General features: G+C 42.0%; 5 protein-coding genes across 10 annotated transcripts; 1 reads left to right on the top strand and 4 right to left on the bottom strand.

Annotated features, from left to right (window-relative positions):
* Window positions 1-434: 434 nt before the first annotated feature.
* LOC127764532 (uncharacterized) lies at window positions 435-3875 on the top strand. 2 transcript variants are annotated; one of them, XR_008015898.1, is made up of 12 exons: window positions 435-693; window positions 1458-1586; window positions 1677-1734; window positions 1835-1915; window positions 2018-2089; window positions 2168-2412; window positions 2527-2598; window positions 2683-2797; window positions 2867-2948; window positions 3041-3087; window positions 3257-3338; window positions 3557-3875. XR_008015898.1 is itself a non-coding variant. In XM_052289420.1 (12 exons), exons 1-12 carry the CDS (start codon window positions 524-526, stop codon window positions 3644-3646), a joined length of 1239 nt encoding a protein of 412 aa, XP_052145380.1. In that variant the 5' UTR covers window positions 438-523; the 3' UTR covers window positions 3647-3875. The 2 variants fall into 2 exon arrangements, 1 of the variants encoding a protein (XP_052145380.1); XM_052289420.1 differs by having other exon boundaries at window positions 438-693; window positions 2683-2793.
* Window positions 3876-3999: 124 nt separating this feature from the next.
* On the bottom strand, window positions 4000-4811 carry LOC127764534 (uncharacterized). The gene is made up of 2 exons (XM_052289423.1): window positions 4498-4811; window positions 4000-4229 (listed from the first exon to the last, which is right to left on the bottom strand). The coding sequence occupies exons 1-2, from the start codon at window positions 4720-4722 to the stop codon at window positions 4122-4124; spliced, it is 333 nt and encodes a 110-aa protein (XP_052145383.1). The 5' UTR covers window positions 4723-4811; the 3' UTR covers window positions 4000-4121.
* Window positions 4812-4906: 95 nt separating this feature from the next.
* Window positions 4907-7115, bottom strand: LOC127764535 (uncharacterized). The gene is made up of 5 exons (XM_052289424.1): window positions 6888-7115; window positions 6183-6257; window positions 5556-6090; window positions 5096-5477; window positions 4907-4994 (listed from the first exon to the last, which is right to left on the bottom strand). Exons 1-5 carry the CDS (start codon window positions 7053-7055, stop codon window positions 4907-4909), a joined length of 1248 nt encoding a protein of 415 aa, XP_052145384.1. The 5' UTR covers window positions 7056-7115.
* A 2029-nt stretch (window positions 7116-9144) lies between these two features.
* LOC127761738 (uncharacterized) lies at window positions 9145-13728 on the bottom strand. Of its 2 annotated transcripts, XM_052286069.1 has the most exons (8): window positions 13569-13728; window positions 12892-13193; window positions 12315-12389; window positions 11704-12232; window positions 11159-11541; window positions 10136-10362; window positions 9896-10052; window positions 9145-9580 (listed from the first exon to the last, which is right to left on the bottom strand). In XM_052286069.1, exons 2-8 carry the CDS (start codon window positions 13105-13107, stop codon window positions 9446-9448), a joined length of 1722 nt encoding a protein of 573 aa, XP_052142029.1. In that variant the 5' UTR covers window positions 13108-13193; window positions 13569-13728; the 3' UTR covers window positions 9145-9445. The 2 variants fall into 2 exon arrangements, with proteins under 2 accessions (XP_052142029.1, XP_052142028.1); XM_052286068.1 differs by having other exon boundaries at window positions 12892-13728.
* A 1637-nt stretch (window positions 13729-15365) lies between these two features.
* Window positions 15366-19394, bottom strand: LOC127764460 (uncharacterized). 4 transcript variants are annotated; one of them, XM_052289343.1, is made up of 7 exons: window positions 18877-19394; window positions 18378-18452; window positions 17800-17878; window positions 17327-17709; window positions 16427-16653; window positions 16182-16344; window positions 15366-15781 (listed from the first exon to the last, which is right to left on the bottom strand). In XM_052289343.1, exons 1-7 carry the CDS (start codon window positions 19132-19134, stop codon window positions 15653-15655), a joined length of 1314 nt encoding a protein of 437 aa, XP_052145303.1. In that variant the 5' UTR covers window positions 19135-19394; the 3' UTR covers window positions 15366-15652. The 4 variants fall into 4 exon arrangements, with proteins under 4 accessions (XP_052145303.1, XP_052145302.1, XP_052145304.1 ...); XM_052289342.1 differs by having other exon boundaries at window positions 17800-18269; window positions 18877-18944; XM_052289344.1 differs by lacking the exon at window positions 18378-18452.
* Between the last annotated feature and the right edge of the window lie 2610 nt (window positions 19395-22004).

Genomic DNA, 22004 nt, shown 5'->3' with positions numbered 1-22004 from the left:
GTATTTTAAGCGCGAAATTGCTTAAAATTCTAAAACATATAATGTATATAAAAATTTTAGGTGTTAAGTTCTTAGTCACTATGGATGATAGTTTAATACTTTAACGCTTTTAGAAATTTGTTTAAAATATGCTGAAGTTTATAAGATTTCAATTAACGTGGGGTTTTATACAACATTGAAACCATAAAACTATTAATATATGCCAAATCTCATAATACACGTGGTTTTTCGTAACTTTAAGTTGTAAACCATGAGTCTTTTTAAGATGTAAATAAAAATTCCCAAACAACAAGAGCAAACTAGTGATCCCATTAACGGCGACACGCATTAAAAATGGTTTTCCGCACATAAGACAACAAATACTTTTTGGATTACCTTCTTGGAAAATGGTAATTTTTGAAATAAAAATAACAAATTTAGCTGTTCCTGGCATTCTGTGGCTGGGAGAGGCTTTTGCTGCCTTATCCCCAAACACACCAGTGAGAGTGTCAGTCTCCACTCTCCGGCTGCTCCGTCGGTTACGATGCTGAAAGCTCCTCCCACCAGTTTCCTCTCCTCGCTGGACCCGGGTGGATGGCACCGGCGACCTTTCCGACGGTCTCCGCCGCCGATTTCGGCGGCTCTGATGACCAATCCCGCTTACTTCGAGGTGGGAAGATACTTGGGTGGCTACGGTTTCATGAACATCACAAGGTCCGCATTCCTGATTTTTTTTCTTGATTATGTGGTCGTTTCTTTATGCTTCTTGAGAAGTTATTAAGGGATCCACACTTGTAGAGGTGAGCTTACCTTAAACATTTTAGTACAAAAGATGTAAACATTGAGCTCCCAGTATTTGGCTATGTGGAAATGGTTCAAGCGTCGTACTATTCCTGCCTGTCCCTTAGGTTAATTTGCTTATGTCCAGTTGAATCACTTGGAGATGGCCAGTTTATGATAAAATTTCAATCTTGAGGTGAAGATTTATCGAGATATTGACAATTCTATATGGCATTTATATATGCTTACCTAGTTATACATAGGTTAGGAAAATTAGGAGATGGCCAATTCAGAGAAACGCTTTGGAGGTGACAACTAGCATCATTTTTTGGCACCTCGTGATGACATTCTACAACTGTAAAAAGTCCAATGAGCTAAAGAAAATGCCGTGGGCAGCCAGAAAGATATCTGTTCATATGTTATTACTACTGATTCTGATAATTTTCCGCAAAACATTGTAGAACATTACAACATGCGATGGAACCATGCTGCATCTAATATGTTCCACTTCATATAGTTTTTATTTTAATGAGTTGATGAGAGTATAGTTGTATTGGTTTTTCTAGACTAAAGAATCACCAGATTTTTCATGACCTTGAGCATATTTTTTGGCATATTGCGATCTACTTATAAGAATAAATAATTGACAGAGTTTTCTTTAATATTCACCGTTTCTAACTTCCTTTCATGTGAAATAGTTATTCATCTTCTCAATTTGGAGGGCTTCCAGATGTTGCTGGTATTCAAAACCTCGGTCTTGGATATTCACCGGAAGAGATTGAGCGATTGAGAGCTCAAGATGTTGGAGAAGGAGAAGTTAATATTAGGTTATTTCATTCCACTTGACATGGTGATTTTGTATGCTACCTGATAGAAAATGTCCACTGATTTTATTTGCTTGTCATAGTCAAGTGCAGACTTTATGAGGGAAGAGTGGTTCAAGGTCCACTGAAGGGCACAGAAGCTCTATTTAAGGTATTGCTTGGATTATATGATGGTGCTACCTTTCTTCGCTCTAGATGTATGAATCTATTGACTATCTTATGTGTGCTAAGACATAGGTTTTGAAACAAAGGTATATCCTGGGTCCCGTTCTGGTGCTTCTGAAGCTGACTTGATGGCAGTTAATGAGCTAAGAACTCATGCTTTTCTTCAGGTTAGGAAATTCACAGAACTGCTAACAGAAACCTGCAAGTCTGAATGATTTGGTAGAGAAGACATTTGTAAAAATATTTTTTTTCTTGGTTTATACTTACAGAATGATGCTAGTGACATCTGCGAGAACATTCAGTTTCTGTTAGGAGCCTTTGAGACGGCTACTGGAGAGCAGGTCTACCACATAAGCTTGTCCATTCACAGACTGTCAGTATAATGCTGTGACTGTGAGACTTATACAGCTTTTGTACAGTGGCTTGCCTTCCGTGATGACGGGAGATATAGTGCTGCAGACTATGCAAAATTAACCAGTGAAAGAAAACTGAAGGAGCAATCTGGATCCATATCGTTCTGGAATCCTTACGATCGAGCATACAAATTGGAACTAAAGCGATACTTTGTTCTTAAGCTGCTTTATGGAGCTATGTGTGGCCTTGTTCACATGCATAATCATGATAGACTGCACCAAAGCCTTGGTCCCTCTTCTGTTGTTCTCAAGTATGCTGCATTTTCCTCCTTTAGTTTTCTTTTTTATTGGAATGCTTTAATTTTCATTTTGTAGTTTATGATATTTCAATTCAACTAACCATTAGTAGATGTGACTTTCTTTAGTACTGTAGCAGAGAAAAATGGGCGCTATTTGGTTCCGCATCTCCGTGATTTAGCTTTCTCTGTAGATATTGGGTATATGTCTATTCCCTTCCTACATTTGTTTTATGGAGAAAAGAAGAAAACATTGTAGAAAACAGATACTTTTGACAATCGCAGGTATTCGTCTGTTGGTTCTGGAGCATTGTCGGATGGACTGTGGCGTCGAGCATCTGCTGCTGGAGCATCAACTCCTCTGGAGAAGCGAGCTTTTGGAATAGCTGACGACATGCAAGTATCTTCCTTTCCCTCTTATTGACAAAGCACTAGTTACATGTATTCTTATGTACTTTTGACAAAACAGATATGGAGCTGGGCTACTTCTTGCATACATGTCATTTATTCCCTTTTGCGAAGCAGGAACTATGGATGGCATTTCATTGCAGGTCACTGAGGATATTTTATTGTAATTCATAAATAAAATGGTGATTTCCTCATAGCATTGAGATAACTAATATAGCATAGGTTTATTGTGCAGAGACTTTTGGAGAATACGTTCCGTCTCGACATTTATGCTGCAAGAGAGTATGTCTTTCTAGAACAAAACCAGATTTCTCATAGTTTAGTTGTAGAGAGATCTACTCACTTCTCAAGTCTACTTGAGAAAACTGTTATTGCTTATTTCTCGACTGGTTTTCAGTCATGATATTCAAATTCAATAGGCATGCTTATTAGCTTCAGGAATTTTTTGTAGGTACTTTCTGGCAGATGACCGGTTGTCCGAAGCTGTAGATTTTCTAGACTTGGGTGATGGTGCCGGCTGGGAGTTGTTGCAGGTTTGCCTCTATGAATCATATACATATTGTTAAAAAATTCCGCTGCTGAAGAATATCTGAATATGCTAGTAGTATTGCAGAACATAGGATGGAGTGATCCAACTATTGGTTTCACCAAAATATATATTCAGAAACAACACATAGGATTGAGTAATCCGACTATTGGTTTCACCGAAATATATATTCAGAAAGAACACTGACTGATTTCTTTGCCATAGGCAATGCTAAATCCGGACTATCGTAAGCGTCCAATTGCTGAAGCTGTACTGAACCATAGGTTTTTGACTGGGGCTGTCTTATGGAACTAATCAGCAACAAGATTCCACAAAGTCCCGGCGAAAAAAAAAACAAGATTCCACAAGCAAATTCATGATGTACCGTACATTCAAATGTTTGCATTGTATGGAAAAAATTTGTAAGAAATGTCCAAGCATTTCATGAAATCAGATGCTTCTGTGTGCTTAAACTACCGGGAGCGATGTATATAGTCAATGAATCGTGTGTGAGAATAGCAACATGATCGATTTCTTTTGCGGGGTTATTCTTGATTTTGTTCTCTGACTCCCTTTTTATTTTCAGATTTGTTTATATGAACAGTTTATACTCTGTAACGGCAGCTTTGAGAGTTTGAGACTACATGCTAGCATTGCTGAACTGGCAGCCGGCAGCGCCCTTGATTCCTTTTAAATTACTCCCATTACACAGTAAGTAAAATTTGCAAATGCTTATGTGAACAGTGGGTCATCTACTCCTCTTTGCTGAGTTAATGTACTGCCATGTCAGTCATTCTGCTGGCCCATAGTGCTCGGCGATGCTCCATACCTTCTTCGAGCACAGCGCGCAGTAATGGGTTCGGCATCCTCTGCACGTTAGAAGGTCATTGTTGCCCGACTGCAAAGCAGCAAAACCAATCCATTTTACTGCCTGGTGTACTTACATCTCTGAAGAATTGATTAGTACTTTAGTTAACTTTTTTCCTAGTTTATAGAAAAGTTTAGCAATATCTAAAATATCAAATTAGTTTGAATAAATTTTATATTGAATATATTTTGATAACATGGTCAAAGAAGTTTAACTAAGAAAAATATTAACCGATTTATAATAATATGAAACGAAGGAAGTAGTAAAAATCATTCTGAAGTTTGCTTGGTAAACTAACCTTGGTGCGCTTGGCGCCGCAGGTAGGGCAGGGATACCTGATAGCCCGTATCCACGAGGGCGTCCCGATCTCGGCGATCTCGTCGTAGTCGTATTCGAGGTTCATCCACATCGCCTGCCCCGGGAACCACCCCTTGCCGACGCTCTCGAACAGCTTGCACTCCCCGCTGCGTCGACGCCAAAGCAGAGAGGTAAGAAGATCATAGGAGAAGAAAGATTTGGTCATTTGATTTGGGGGCAGGGGAGTGATGCGTACGCGAAGTGCTCGTAGCCGGTGATGGCCCTGCTGCAGCGGTAGCAGAAGGGGCGGCCGCAGTTGCTACACACCATCTTGTTGCAGCCGGCCGTCTTGGACACGGCCATCTTGCACGACGGGCACTGCCTCGACGTGCGCATCACCTCGCGGAGGCTCAGAAGCTCCTCCATCTTCCTCTTCTCCGACACCGCCTGGCTGTCCGGCGACGGCGCCGCCAACGGCCTCTTCTCCTTCTGCCGTTCCTGCAACAGATCGACGGTGAGACCGTGAGAGTTTGTGTGTCATGAGATCAAGGAAGGAAGAACTCTCTCCATGCATGGCATTGTTAGAATTAGTTAATTACCAGCATGATGTCGAGCATCTGGTTCGGGGAGACGCAGGTGTCCCCGACGTGGAGCCGCTCCCGGCAGACGGCGCAGAAGGTGAAGAAGCACCTCGAGCACTGGGCGTCGTCGCCGGCCGCCACGCACGCGGCGCTGCACCTGGGGCAGTAGGCCACGTCGGGCATCGTGTCCAGCATCCTCGCAGCACCAGCGACTCCCACCGCGCGTACTCGCCGTCGCCGAGGAGGCCCCTCAGCAGCGCCAGCGGCAGCGGCCGGCGGCACGACGTGTCCGGGCATGTCAGCCTCGCCACGCTCCCTTCCTTCACGTGGATCCTGCACTGCGTCTCCATGCACTTGACGCAGAAGGAGTGGCTGCATGGGAGCTGTATGAAGTTTCTGCCTGCCATATCAGTGTACAAGAACAAATTTAAAACTTGAGCAAGCATTGCACAGTTTGAGCACCAAATGGATCAATTACCTGTATTTTCACTGAGACAGACTCCGCACTCATGGATTCTTCGAGCGAAAATTTCATGTGATCTCTCCTTGCTGTAACGTTGAATTAGAGGGATCATAGAATCAAGGGAGCAGCTTCTTCCGATTGCCCGGTCATCACCACCAGCCGAGTCTGCATCTGGTCCAAATACAATCTGATCATCTGAAGCAATGCAAGACCAGGAAGAGGTGCTCAGCCAGTCCACCCATTTGTACACCACCTCTTGCCCTGCAGGCTGCTCTGCCCAGATCTCATCAAGAACAGAGCAGAAGCTTGAAACTTCCGGCTCGTCCAGCCACTTCGCGGCGACCACGAAGTAGGGGGCACGGTGACTCGGATATAAACGTGGTAGTAGGCAGGTTAGCACAACAGGAGGCAGATGCTGCAGGCTGCAAGCATACAAGAGTCGGTCACTGTCGTCGTCGTCGTCGTTTTCTGCTCCGGTTTCTGTTCTCCCGTTGGGGCAGACATTCAGGTAAACTCGGATGTCACCGGCGAGTTGATAGTGCAGAGAAATCTGAGGACAATGAGACGTGGACATTAATCATAATTTTTTTCTTCTGAAACTGCAAGGTTCTTCACGGTGAAGATATGAGGGGGTGATGTTACCTGGAAAAATCGAAGGCCGTCCTTATTGTCGAAGATAACCAAATCATCACAATAGATGGCCTGTAGTGCCAGCAGCTGCAGATTCATATCAGGTTAATTACTAGATAGTATCATCGGCAATAACAATCATCTGGTCATATGTACTTAACGGTAGAACTGAACACATCAACAGATCTGTGCTTTTTATCTGAACTAAGGGCCTGATTAGATCCCACCCTAAAATTTTACACCCTGTCACATCGAACGTTTAAATACCTGCATGAAGTATTATTAAATATAGTCTAAAAAAATTAATTGCACAGATTACGACTAATTTGTGAGACGAATTTTTTAAGTCTAATTGCTCCATGATTTGACAATGTGGTGCTACAATAAACATTTACTAATGACGGATTAATTAGGCTTAATAAATTCGTCTCGCGGTTTACTGACAGATTATGTAATTATTTTTTTATTAGTGCTCGAACACCCCATGCGATACCCTATATAATATCCGATGTGACACACCAAAACTTTACACCCCTGATCTAAACACCTCCTAACTGAACTGAACCATATAGGTACCACATTGATACAAGATATTCCTGGATAATATGTTAAAATCGATCTATCAGTGCAAGTCTGTCAGAAACCTAATATGCGTAACTGTGCAAAGTACAGCAGAAAAGATGATCCAAGAAACAGCAGGGGTAATCCTTGTCCTACCTCATCTTCCTGTGTCTGGTTGTTGGCTTGAATCTGCTCCTCCGAGAGCTCGTCCTCCGCATGAACCATCGCCTCCAGCCGCGCCGCCGTCTCCACCCCCGCATCCCAGTTGCCGGCGTCGGCCTCATCTCCCGGCACCGAAGTCGAGGACGATCCCGGCGTCATCATGGTAATTTCCACGGCCGCGACGAGCGAGCCGCTGCTCACTTGGCCTTCGTCTTCGAACGATGTATATTCGTAATCGGAAGGAATTTACGGCTTGCACTGTTTGGTAACATAAAAAAAACAGTGAATATCATGCGAGAGGAGTCGTGCCGTATATTAGCTCTGAATTCTGAAACATTGCCCAAAAAAAATTCTGAAACTTGCTGAACATTAGCTGCGGCTTACATCTACCCGTGGTCTCGCGATTATCTGAACATTTGAATGCTACTAACCAATGCGAATTGAAGTTCTATTGATAAATAAATTATTCGCTTGATTTGGTAATGGTTCTGCAAATTGTACTGAACTTTGGGTAACAATTGACAAGCAGCCGCACTGAATCTCTGAAGCAGAGGAAAAGAAAAGAACAAAAGTTAACTCAACGGGGGCGAAGAGCGGAATAACCAACGTGGACGCGAGATTCACCGGAGAGAGAGGTGCCGACGGCGAGTGCGGGCGGAGCTCCGGCGAGCGGCCGCCGCAGCATCGTTGCTGCTTTCTTAAGGTTGAAGAAAGAGAGGCCGTCCTCGTAATCACGCTGACGGGTGGGTCCAATCAGTCAGCTGCCGCGGCCCATTAGGGCAACAGCAATGTTACTTGCCCAACTTGATAGTAGTGTGTCAGTAGTGTGGGCCAGGGACCAGCTTCAGAAAAAATCACCGATGGCCGTCTCTAGCCATGACTTATTTCCATGACTTTTGTCAGAGACATTGTGCAAATAAGATAGTTTAATTCATGTTATCCGGTTGTACCCGTGTTACCGGGCTGCAACTACTTACTAGTCCTACAATGGTTACTACCGGGTAAGAAGTGAGCATTTAATGCTTATTACCTGCTTCACACGCCAAAAACCTAGGGCTTTTTTAAGCAAATTGCATCTTATACTATATTCTGTTGACTACGTTTCACAATGGACTAGGTATAAGCACACATTTTCGCTTAGAACTAGGCATTATTTCCACTATTTTATTAAAATTAGGTGGACGATATACGACGTGCGTGCGAACCCTCACCTTTATACCGTTTTACCTTATAAGCTCCTAAATTGTATCAAACTTAGGTGCTTCGGTTACCATCCGATCGAAGGTAGATGGTTCATATCAAAGATACAATAACAATTGAGGTAATTTTTCATATTACCGTGTTTTGGTTCGCTAAACAACCCATCACCGTCAGTTCTCCACCTGATTTTATATGGTCAACTGAGATCAAATATTAGGTGTTGGGGGCTAGTCTATTTATTTTGTAGTATTATCATCTTAGACCGCCACAGTGACGTGAGTTGCAACAGTAGAGCTGACGATGGTTGGGGGGAGGGGAGGGGCTGTATGGTAAGAGTCTAGGAGAAGAACCTTGAAGATGGCGTGGAAGAGGTGGGGATCCCATTTTGCTTGAGAAGAGAAAGGTCGAGTGCTTCGTGTGCCACATCTCCGGTCGTGGAGCGCACGTTGATGGCCCGACACACAGACTCTTCTTTCTCATACTCGCTTGATGTGACATCTCCTACCCTCTTCTATCGGAGAATATGATGTGTGGTTTGCTCTAGCAGTTTGAAAAACATGTGATAATGAAAATTAAGAAAAATGTGTATTTTAATCAGAAAAAAGCATCACCTATGACCATGGTCATCATCGTTTGATCCAACTTTTGAACGGGTCATGAGATGCACTTGATAGTGCAATGGTAAGAAGTGTGTGGTTTCAATTTCGAGGTCTCATATTCAATCTTTAACACGCTCACAATTTCTTCCTAAAAAGTGTTTGGAGGGACGTCTCTCCCTCCAAATCTTTTTTTTTAACTCTTGAGTGAGCTCTTTTTTTTTAACTCTTGAGTGGGCCTTGATTATCCCAAGATTATCCCTTCTTTAGGTATAAAAGAATGCCCTCGATTCCTTTCAAATTGCTTCCAGTACACAATAAAATGTTCCGTGCTGTATATTGGTTCTCCTTTCAGGTTTCAAACAAGGACGTGAAATGCAGCGCTGAATCTTGAATGAACTGGTGCGAATTGCGTTAACTACGAAATAGATCAACTGGTGGGTACAAGCTTGAAATGATCAAATGAATGAATTGAATCTTTATTCTCCACACATTTGAACTGTTCACTAATTACAAGCCAAAACCTTGTTCGTTCAAATCAGGTATATGTGTGCTTTTGTTTTTTTTTCCACCAATATCGACTGTAGTAAAGTGCTATGAAGAAATTCCTACTGCAAATCCAAAGTTGTACTGCTATAGGAAAGCTCTAATTTTGGGTACTGTTACAGGTAAGTACAATTTTAAAATCAGTGTATGAGTATATGACGCTGGAATAGGCAAAACAAAGTTCTGCATAGCGATTGACAAATGATCTCTCTACCTAGCATCTTCAGTGTGTTGCTGGCAACCTCTAGGTCCAAAGTGTTGGGAACACTTCAAGACCCTTTTCCGACACAATGCACAATAATGGCCTCGGCATCCCGGGCAAGATATATGATTGTTGGTGCCCAGCTGTTAGAAAGATCCAACATGAGATGTTAGTAAACCACATTCATGTGGTAGATTTCATTCAGCACATCGAAATGCATGTGCACATGCCAGGAACAGTAGAAATATTACTCGGGCATTTCATAAGTATACTAGTTTGTTATAGAGGCAAATTTCCATTAACATATATAGCTTTAATAGCGATAAGACAAACATAAAACATTTTACTAGTAGAAGCCAAAAGCTAAGCAAATGGAGCATTACTGAAAGCTACCACCATGCTCTAGGTGGAAACGGAAAAAACACGCCCTCAATTGAAATAAGTTCAGTACTGCTAACCTTTTCATTCCGACTGCCACAGTTTGGACAGGGATAAGTGAGCTGCACCCGTTGTTCTAAGAGTTCAGCGTGGTCACCAGGATTTTCATCACGCTGCTGCTGTGGGTTTCGAATTTGGTAGTGCGCGTGGGTCCCAAACAGCACACAATTTCCACCCCTTCAGCAGGAAAAAACTTAGTTGCTAGCTCAATGTGCAGAAAATTGGACGTGAAACATTATGTACAAGAATCAACATCATACCAGAAATGCTCGTATCCTTTAATTGCCAGGTTGCAACGATAGCAAAAGTATCCCCCACAGTTCACGCAAATCATCTTGTTGCAGCCTTCAATTTTTGAGATAGCCATCTTACAATGAGGGCATTGCTTAGAACTACGAAGCGCTTCCTGGATATTCATCAACTCTTCTAATTCCCTCCGTTCTTTCAACAATTGTTCCGCTGGCATGGAATGCAACTTCTGACGTTCCTGTTAGAAAGTAGTGAACAACATTAAATAGAGAAAAAAAAAAGTTTGTAGTACATTTGATTCACACCATCAAATAGATGTCATTTTCATCCTTTTTCTTGTGAAAAAAATAGCATAGTTGGGTGTAGCAGAAGGACTGTAAGCTTAAAGCAACCCTGGCAGGAAAAGAAAAAAGAAACAAAAAAAAGAAGAGGCAGTGGGCAATGGCACGCTTTGCGTACCCTGGTTAGCTCACTATAATTTCCAAACATGGGCTGTGTTTAGTTCAGCGCAAAGTTTGGATTTTGGTTGAAATTGGAGATGATGTGACTGAAAAGTTGTGTGTGTATGACAGGTTGATGTGATGGAAAAGGACTGAAGTTTGGATCCAAACTTTGGATCTAAACACAGCCATGGATCTTGCTGGGGAAACTATTCTGGGGCCTAACACGGATCTTGCTGGGGAAACTACTCTGGGGCCTAGATGACATCCTTTGATTCATTTTTCAATTAGATACATGCGCATGTTCTTGCTTAGGAAATTCTACCAAACTCATGCACTCTGCCCTCACAAAAGTTCATGTGGATAACATCTTATGAAAGGAAAGCAGCATATACATCTAACTGTAAACAGACAAGCAAAACCGAAACTTGCAAACTATGAGCTACTATGGATAACCCGGAGACCATATAACCATAAAAAGATAACTATATATGATAATTAACAATGATAACAAAATCTAAAGATACTCAATGTACATGATATTGTAGAATTTCACGACAATGCTAAATTCTTAACATAATATGTTATTGTTACCTTCAAAATGAGAATTCTTTCTTGTCTAGTAATACATGGGTCCCCCACATGGCGGCGTTGTTTGCACAAAGTGCAGAAGGTAAAAAAACAGTCCGGACATTGAGCATCATTGTCAACTTGCAAGCAAGCAGCATAACACCTGGGGCAGTAGACTAGATCAGGCATTGCATCTAACAGTTTCTTTAGAGCAAATGATTCCCATTGTGCATATCCATCATCTCGCAGCAGGTTTTTCAATAAGGATGGTGGAAGTGGACTGCGGCAATTTGTATCAGGACATGTCAGTTGTGTTAAATTCCTTTCTTTCACATGAATTTTGCAGTGAGACTCCATACACTTCACACAGAAGAAATGATGGCATGGGAGATTGACGAAATTTATGCCTAGTAAAATGCAATAGCAGAAACTTAAAAACGTATATATATATATATATATATATATATATATATATATATATATATATATACATATATATATATATATATATATATATATATATAACAGAAGTGAAAAATGACATGGTAATTAGAGTTCAAGAGAATTACCAGCATCCTCACTAAGACAAATTCCGCATTCAGAAAGGCTTTGCAAAAATACCTTGTGAGATCTCTTCTCACTGTAAATCTGCATCAGAGGAATAGTAGACTCAACTAAAATTCTTCTTGCAATCGCACGTTCATCTCCAAATTTTGAGGTTCTATCTGGACTTAATACTATTTCATCATTCAAAGCAATGAAAGACCACGAAGAGCTATTCAGCCAATCCACCCATCTGTATATGACTTCTTGCCCTGGGAGCTCTGTCCAAATCTCATCAAACGCAGCACACAGGTAAGAAACTTTTGGTTCATCCAACCACTTCGCTGAGATAGTAAAATATGGAGCAAATGTACTTGGATATGACCGTGGCAACAAACATGTCAGCACAACAGGTGGTAAATGCTGCAATCTGCAAGCATAACAGACTTCTCCACCATTGTGGTTTTCATTGTCAACAGTTCCAACCAAAGCTCCACTTCGACGAAGATTCAAGAACACACGGATACCATCAGGAAGTGAATAGTGCACAAAAATCTGAGGAATATTTCATGAACATTACACTACTAAAAAAATAGAAGTTGAGCACAACAGAAACTTCAAAAGAAACATGTATTACCTGAATAAATCGAAGACTGTCCTTATTCTCCAAGATCACCATATCACCACCAAAAATAGCTTCCAGTGCTATTACCTGAAAAAAAAATTATATAGGACTACCACTCAGCGAGCTTTTATAAACTGACAATATTTCATCTGGGCGTATCCATTACGGCAGCACAATAGCTACATGCAAATTGAGTGATCATATCTTTCTAGACACATTTATCTTGAATAATCCTAATTGAAAGTGATGGACTGCATCAGAACTGCTGAGGGCAGATACTATAGCTTCCCTGAGAAGCTAAGCATACAGGTGTAATTTCCAATGCAATCTATGGATAGTAGAACAGGAGAAACGCCCAGGGATTTTCCGGCTAGCTCTACAAGGTGGTGGGCTAGACGACATGGATTCGAAGCCTCACCCGTTCTAATTATCTGATATTAGATCATTCCCTAATATTCGCATCTATGGATAGTAGAAACAGTAGTGGCACATCCTGATCAACCTGAATAGAACTTCGCGCAAAATAAACAGCAAATCGGAAATTTGTTCACCACAAGCATGATCAACGGGCGAACTTAGTAAGCATTACCTCGTCTTCCTGTAGTTGGTCGTTGGCTTGCATCTGCTCCTCCGAGAGTTCCTCCTCCCCGCGAACCCTCGCGGCCATCGACTCCAGCAGCGCGGTCGCCTCTTCCTGCGCCGCCCAGTAGGTGGTGTCAACCTCCGGCGACGCCGAGGGGTTGTCATCCCCGAGATCCCTCACCGCCACCGCCGCCGAGGACGAGGACGAGGCTTCGCTCGACATCGGAATTTCCCAGGGAATAGATTGTTCGCTTGCTTTGATGTTTAGAGAGATGGGAGATGGCGAGCCGCTGCTCACTTGGCCTTCGTCTTCGGAAGTGTCCATAAAATCGTAATCAGAAGGAACTAATGGCGTGTAATGTTTGTGGTAAGATAAAAGAAAAAAGTGAATCTCATGCGAGAGGAATCGTGCCGTATATTAGCTCTAATTCTGAAACTTGCCCAGAATTTTTTTTCTGAAACTAACTGAACATCAGCTGCGCTGAATCTAATCTACCAGTGGTCTCGATATTATCTGAACATTTAAATGCTACTAGCCAATGCGAATCGAAGTTCTATTGATCAAAATTTTATTCGTTTAATTTGGTATAAGATGGTTCTGCAGATTGTACTGAACTTTGGCACCAATTGACAAGCACCAGCTCTGAATCTCTCTGGTCAAGCAGAGAAACGAGCAAAAGTTACCTCATCGGGGCGAACCGGCGAAGAGCGGAGGAACCAACGTGGACGTGAGATTCGCCTGAGAGAAGTACCGAGGACGGCGGGGATGCGGTGAGAGCTCCGGCGAGCGGTTGCCGCGGCGGCGATGCTGCTTTTCTTCTTATGGATGAAGAAAGAGGGGCCGTCCTCGCAATCACGCTGACGGATGGGTCCCGATAGTCAGCTGCCGCGGCCCAGTACAAACTGGTTGAGGTAGTTTTCTTGGGGAGACCCTCGGTTTAAGGCGTATTACCGTTTTAGACGCCAAAAACGTAGGTTCGCGTCCACCGTTCGATTAAAACTAGGCGGACGATATCTAGTAGGTACTCCCTTTGTCCCATAACATAAGGGATTTTTTGACTATCCGGATTTATTGTGATAGGATATGTTACATCCACCCAAAATCTTAGGACGGAGGGAGTAAGTTTTTTTTTCACGCGAACCTATACTGTTTTAAATGCAAGGAAAAAGTCAAATCCCCCCTAAACTATGCCCAAGAGTAGGGATGGGCAGAAAAAGACCGAACCAAAAAGACCGATACCGAGAAATTCGGTCATCAATTCGGTCCTAGGCAGTGAAAGACCGAATTTTATTCGGTCAATTCGCTTAGTCACCTCGGTTAACCGAATAGACCAAATTAACAAAAAAAAATGTCTAAATGCAACCTACAATCCACTAAGTTCAATAGGATTACTTCTAGGCATACAACCTAATAAGAGTCTTTCTTATATGTGCTTACGATTTTTTTTTGTGATTTTGTGTTGAAATTTTCCATTATTTCTTTGCATATGTGAAAATGTTGCTGAATTTCGGTCAGGACCGAGACTGAGACCGAATTTTTCGGTCCTGACATTTTTGTGTTGAAATTCGGTATTCACTTTTCAAAGACCGAAATGACCGAAAGACCAAAGACAAAAACTGAAATTTTCGGTCAGACCGAATGCCCACCCCTACCCAAGAGTCCATCTAGTATCCCAAACTATAAAACCGGGTATTTAGGTTGCCACCCGATTGAAGGTCGGCGGCGCATATCAAGATATGGTAATCATTTAGTAGTCTGCATATTAGACCTTTCAATTATTTTATATTACCGTTTATACTCCAAAGTCACCCTCAGCCCTCCATCCAATTTAGTATGGGTGGCTGAGATCGAAGATTAGTCCCGTTCTAAAATATCAGGAATTTTTGTTGGATGAGATAAACTCTAGTGATATGAATTTAGACGGATATTAATTTGAACAAGCCATTTATCCAGTTTTTTTTTACGCAACTATTTATCCAGATTCATAATATATGCATATCATTTAACCAAAATCATTTGAAAAAGCTCATATTTTAGGACTAGTAATATCATTTGAAACCGCCGCAGTGGCGACGGCGGCGAAGGAACCTCGAGGATGGCGCCACCGCTCCGCGGGCTCCATCGCCGGTGGCGTCCGCGTCGAACCGGCGACGACGTTGTCGTCTTCCTTTTCGGGCTCGCTCTGTGGTGCGTGGTTTTGCTCTCATTGAGGACCATGGTGATTATCGATTCAGACCATGAATGCCCTCTCTAATGGAGTACATACTACATAGTAGAACGTCCTTGATTCCTTCCAAATTACTTCCAGTACACTAGTACAGGGTTTCAGGTTTCTACGGTAAAATGCTTCCTGAACAGTAGTGTGCAGTAGAAACTATTTCAGGTTACCAACAAGATACGCATTGTAGAGTTAATCGTGAATGAACTGACGCAGTTTTGAGAGTTGTGAAATAAATCAACTGGCCGGTACATGCTTAAAATGGATAATTGAATTTTCATTCTCCACACACCTGAACTGTTCACTAATTACAAGCCAAAACCTGTTTTGTTCAAATCAGGTGCATGGTATCTGTTTTTCCACAAATATAAACAGTGTAACTGCCTATAACTGGTAAGTGTTATGAAATTCCTGATGCAAATTAAATGATACAGCTACAGGAAAACTCTAATTTTGGGTACAAAGCGGGTGTCAGAAACAGAGGTACGAGTATGCCATTGGAATAGGCAAAACAACATTCTGCATAGCGATCAGCATACGAGATCTCTATCAATCTTCAGTGTGTTGCTGGCAGCCTCTAGGTCCAAAGTGTTGCTCGCCCCTCAAAACTCTTTTCCGACACAACGCACAATAATGGCCTCGGCATCCGATGCAAAGTATATGATTGTTGGTACCGAGCTGTTAGTAAGAGCCAACATGAGATGTTAGTAAACTGCATTTGTGTGGTAGATTTCATTTGGCTTTTTACAACTTAAGGGAAGCGTTAACTACAGCAACAGTCTGTACATGTATGACTGTCACATGACAGATGATATTAAGCATGAATTGAAATCCATGTGCACATGTAAGGAACAGCAGAAATATTACATCGGGACATTTCAGAACATATACTACTTATTAGGCAAATTTTGTCCTAGGGCTAAAAGCTTAAAACCACACATAAGCAGTGTCCTGTAGAAATTTACTAGTACAAGCCAAAAGCTAAGCAGAAATTTACTGAAAACTGCCATGCTCTAGGTGGAAAAGAAAAAAAAAACACGCCAAATTAATCCGGTGAAATAAGTTCACTGCTGCTAACCTTTTCATTCCGACGGCCACAGTTTGGACAGGGATAAGTTAACAGCACCCATTCAGGTTCTAAGAGTTCAGCATCTTCGTCAGGGTCGCCATCAAAATTTTCATCATCCTGCTGCTGTGGGTTTTCATCTTGTTCCCTCTCAAACATATCACAGTTTCCATTCCTTCGGTAGGAATAACTTCAGTTGCTAGCTCAATATGCAGAAAATCGAATATGAAATATTTGCACATTAATCAACAGCATACCAGAAATGATCATATCCTCCAATTGCTTTGTTACAACGATAGCAGAAGAATCTCCCACAGTTCCCACATGTCATCTTGTTGCAACCTTCAATTTTTGAGATAGCCATCTTACAACGAGGGCATTGCTTAGAATCACGAAGTGCTTCCTGGATATTTATCAACTCGTCTATTTCCCTCTGTTCTTTCAACAATTGTTCCTCTGGTATGGAATACAATTTCTGTCGTTCCTGTTATAAAGTACTCCAGTGAACAACATTAAATAGATTTAAAAAAAGGATGTAGGAAATTTGATTCACACCATCAAATAGACCATGGCATTTTCATTCTTCATTTTTTTCCTTTATGAAAAAAACAGCATAGCTGTGTGTATGTTATAGCAGAAGGGAAAAAACATTACAATGAGCTTAAAGCAATCCTGTAGGGAAAGAAAAAGGAAACAAAAGAAAGAAGAGGCAGTGGGCAGAATGGAATGCCTTGTGTACCCTGGTTAGCTCACTAACACTAGCTAATTACCGGGGAAACAACTTGGGGTCTGGGGCCTACTCGCATATATGACATCCTTGTCAGGCCCTTTCATTATTAAATCAGATACATAAGCATGTTGTCACTGAGAAAGATCTGCCCTAGTACAATAATAAACTCATGCACCCACAAAAGTTCATGTGAACATCTTGTGAAAGGAAAGCAGCATACATGAAATCAATTCAAACAGAATTATTACATGGGAACCTTTACAATACTTTGAACTACTGTAGATAAGCACTGCAACCATATGACCATATAAAGTGAGCTCCATATGATAATTAACAACCATAAAAAAAATCTATAGATACTCAATGCATACAGTATTACTGGATTTCACAACAATGATAAATTCTTAACAGATTATGCTATTGTTACCTTCAAAATGCGTATTTTTTCTTCAGGAGTAATACATGTATCCCCCACATGGCGGCGGCGTTTGCACAAAGTGCAGAAGGTAAAAAAACAACCCGGGCATTGAGCATCATTGTCAACTTCCAAGCAAGCAGCAGAACACCTGGGGCAGTAAACTAGATCAGGCATTGCATCTAACAGTTTCTGTAGAGCAAATGATTCCCATTGTGCATATCCATCATCTCGTAGAAGGCTTTTCAATACGGATGGCGGAAGTGGATTGCGGCAATTTGTATCAGGACATGCCAGCTGCGTTAAATTCCCTTCTTTCACATGGATTTTGCAGTGAAACTCCATACACTTCAAACAAAAGGAATGATGGCATGGGAGCTTGATGAAATTTCTGCCTTGTAAAGTGCAATAATAGAAACTTTTAAAAAAATGTAGCAGAAGTAACAAATGACAAAGCAACTAGGTTAATAGTTCAAGAGAATTACCAACATCCTCACTTAGACAAATTCCACACACGAGAAGGCTTTCCAAAAATATCTTATGAGATCTCTTCTCACTGTAACTCTGCATAAGAGGAATAGTAGACTCAACTAAAATTCTTCTCGCGATAGCTCGTTCATCTCCAATTTTTAATGTTTTATCTGGATCTAACACTATTTCATCATTCAAAGCAATGGAAGACCACGAAGAGCTATTCAGCCAATCCACCCATCTGTATATGACTTCTTGCCCTGGAAGCTCTGTCCAAACCTCATCAAGCGCAGCACACAGGTATGAGACCTTTGGTTCATCCAACCATTTAGCTGAAATGGTAAAATATGGAGCACATATACTTGGATATGACCGTGGCAACAAACATGTTAGCACAACAGGTGGCAAATGCTGCAACCTGCAAGCATGATAGAGTTCTCCGCCATTGTGGTTTTCACTATCATCAGTTCCAACCATAGCTCCACTTCGACGAAGATTCAAGAACACACGGATACTATCAGGAAGTGTATAATGCACAAAAATCTGTGGAATAATTCATGAACAATCTTCTCAAAAGATAGAAGTTTGTTACCTGAATAAATCGAAGATTGTCCTTATTCTCCAAGATCACCATATCATCACCAAAAATAGCTTGCAGTGCTATTACCTAAACATAACACTACTTAGGCTATTTAAACTGGCAGTATTCCAATGTGCTAATCCATTACGCCAGGCAATAGCTACGTATAAGTTGAGTGATCCTAATCTTTCCTGATAAATATATCTCCATATTTTGGTATCCTAATTGAAAGTGATGCGCTCATCAGAACTGCTGGGCAGATTTTAGGACCTCCGAGAGAAACCAGAATGTTATATAGGTGTAATTTCACTGCAATATCTGTCTTAGGAGACTTGAGTACTACTGCGCACAGTACATCCGGAATAAATCTTCGCACAAATAAACAGTAACTTCGAAATTTGTTCACCATAAGCATGATTGATGGTTCTGCATACTGATACTGTTTGGGAACTTATACACACATTCTAGTGCAATGGGCGAACTAGTAACTAGTACTAGTACTAAGCATTACCTCGTCTTCCTGTAGTTGGTTATTGGCTTGCAGCTGCTCCTCCGGTAGGTCGTCCTCCCCACGAGCCCTCGCGGCCATCGACTCAAGCAGCGCAGCCGCCTCTTCCTGCGCCGCCCAGTAGGTGATGTCAACCTCCGCCGACGGCAAGGGCTTGTCATCCCCAACATCCCTCACAGCCACCCCCGCCGCCGCGGCGACCGCCGAGGACGAGGCTTCGCTCGACATAGGGTTTGAGGATGAGCCACCAGCCGCCATCATCGAGCAAGCCGCCAGCCGCCGTCGCCGTTGAGAGCGACCCTGATCCCGCTGCCGCCGCGCGCCGGCTTCTTGGAGTGTTGGGACGGACCTAGGGTTTGGGGATGAGCCGCCAGCCGCCGCCGTCGAGCAAGCCGTCGTCGTCGAGTCGAGAGTGACCTTGATCCCGCCGCCGTCGTCGCCCTTCTCGTGGCGGTCGCACGAGCCTTCTGCTCGCCTCCTCTCAGGACAAGAACAGATGAAAACCGGTCCAACCCCAACCAGTCAGTCACGGGGTTATGCAGAGATGACTCGCGGCTCGACCCGACCGGTGGCTGCGACGGCAGCGCTTTGGATGGAAGAAAAACGGTCCTAAAATTGTTTTTCGATGGGTAGTGTTGCTCCAATACTTAACCAAAGAGCTACTGCAGTACCGATTGAAAAAAAAGGTCTCTATGTCGATACTTTTGTTAACACGCAAAAACACATCGATATATTAGAAAAAAGAGAAATTTTATAATGCATATCATGGAAAGTTATGGAGGAGAGAAAGGGCACACTATACTAACTAAGGAAGAAACCGAACTTGTAGAACAACGAGGAAAGGAAAAAAGGCTATTGACTAGTGAAAAAAAAAAAAAGTCTCCCAGTGGATTAGGCAACGCCGCAACCCAAAGCTTCTCTTCTTGCACGATGTGATCAACAACCATCTCCACCGTAGAAAGATTCGTCGAAGACCAGAGCGTTTCTTTCTAGTCACGGGTGCCAGGTAAAGATGAGGATGAGGTAGCCAAGGGGAGTCAAACCCCCTTTCTGTTGTGACTTACAGCTGCTAGCGAGAAGATTCCGACCAAATTGGAAACGAAGCTTGTCAGCGGGGTGATAGGAATGCCAACCTGACACTGAACAGCAACTTATACCAAACTTGTCATGAAGATACACTCCACCAATATATGGTGAGTTGTTTCCACCTCCTGCGCATAAACAGGACACATGGTGTGACTGTCCATCCAGTGGCTAAACATTTGATCAATTGTCTAAACACTATCGCTGAAGTGTAAGTCAGATGAAGATATTATATTTTTTTCCTCTTAAAAACATAAATAATTTATGATATTTTGTTATCAGCATATTTTCTAAGTTGTACATTTAAATTTCTCCAAAAAAATTTCGAGACATATGGGCTTGCTTTGATTTTAGAGATGATGAACCATTTTTGCCGTTGCGATTAATTCTAAAACAATAAATGGACTACTCCTAGGCTATGTAAAAGAAATAAAAATCTTATATGGATATTGGGAATAACCCTCTTCCAATACGTTCTCTCCGATTACTTTGTTATCAAGGAAATCAACTGCAAGAGCAAAGAATGTCAGCTATAACCTATGAAGTGGTGGCCTTAGCTTCTATAGTAACCCCTCGTCATGCAGTGTTAGCGTGATCGGAGATTTTAGACTTGAAAAAAATGTTGAGATGAGATCGGCTTCGCCATGATGACCGTTGAAGGGCGCACGTATCAAGTGTCAAGTGAAGAGGCGTCTCATGTGTTCTCACGTATTCTTGAGCTGTCTTTTTTACGGATTAATTAGATTTATGCTATTATAAATTTTTCAGTTTTAAAATATGCCATTACTATACACTTATTTGAAATCATGCCATTACATTTTTTCATATATTCGAAATATACCACTGTATACCTCTTTGATGCATTGAACAAAAAATTTATACCAAATTATCCTTGTCTCCTTCCTCTATCTCCTCCCATCTATCCTATTCATCTCTGCTGCCATGGATCCACCAAGCCTATGTCTACCCAGCCACTATAAGCCCTACACCTCGCTACTGAGCGTCCGAGCTCTGGTTTCCCCGCTGAGGACGACGACCATCACAGTCCCTCGGCTATGGCTGAGCTCCAACGCCAGGGCCTCTAGTCCCTCGGCGTCGTCCACTTCACAGGGTCGAACCATGGTACCGCCTCGACCCAGCCCTTGACGCCACGTTCATCTCCTCCTCGCGGGATTTGAAGGACCGCGCCGGAGTAAAGGTGAAGGGGGTGTCCTTAGCCGAGATTCACAGGCGAAAAATAGGAAGGATGAAATCAAGGAGATGAACAGGAGAGATAGGAGGAGACAAAGGAAAAGGACGAGGGCAATTTGGTTTAAAGTTTTTGTTAAATGTGTTGAAAGGGTATGTAGCGGCATATTTCAAATACCTTCAATCTAATGGCATCACTTCAAATAAGTGAATAGTAATGTCATATTTCAAAACTAAAGAATTTATAATGGCATGGATCCAATTAACTCTTTTTTCCACGTTGCTAATTTCTCTTCTTCATTTTTCACGTGCGTGTTTTCTAAACTGTTAACGATGTTTTTATAAAAAATCTATAGTAAAGTTGTAAAGAAATTATATTAATCATTTTAAATTTTTTAGCTAATATATAGTTAGTTATGCGTTAATCCATGTATCGTTTTGCTCCAAACACAGTCCCCAACCCAATGAAGCCAAGAAGAGCACGCAAGTAGTACCTCATGCATCGGTCCCATGTTGTTAGTACTAGATTAACGGGCTTCTACATGAACTAGAGGATGGGGCGCGCCTTTGCGCGCCTCCTGTGCACAGCTTGTTCTATATGCATTTGTCAGTACGGTAAGGCATGTGCACAGCTTGTTCTATACAGTACGCATTTGTCAGTACGGTAAGGAAGTGTGAAGTTTGATGCCAGTTATATGTATTAGAGAAATGGTATAGAGAATTAAATAGGAATGACAGGATGCAGTGTGTTAGCGTTTGCATATAATTAGATATGTATGGTATATAATGGTAGTGAATTATCGAGTTATTGTAGCATGAACGGTGCAATAGAAAGAATTAAGAGGGCAGTAAAGTTCATA

The sequence above is a fragment of the Oryza glaberrima genome, chromosome 2, assembly GCF_000147395.1.
Source record: "Oryza glaberrima chromosome 2, OglaRS2, whole genome shotgun sequence".
NCBI classification, from domain to species: domain Eukaryota; kingdom Viridiplantae; phylum Streptophyta; class Magnoliopsida; order Poales; family Poaceae; genus Oryza; species Oryza glaberrima.
This window is presented reverse-complemented; position numbering and strand designations above follow the sequence as displayed.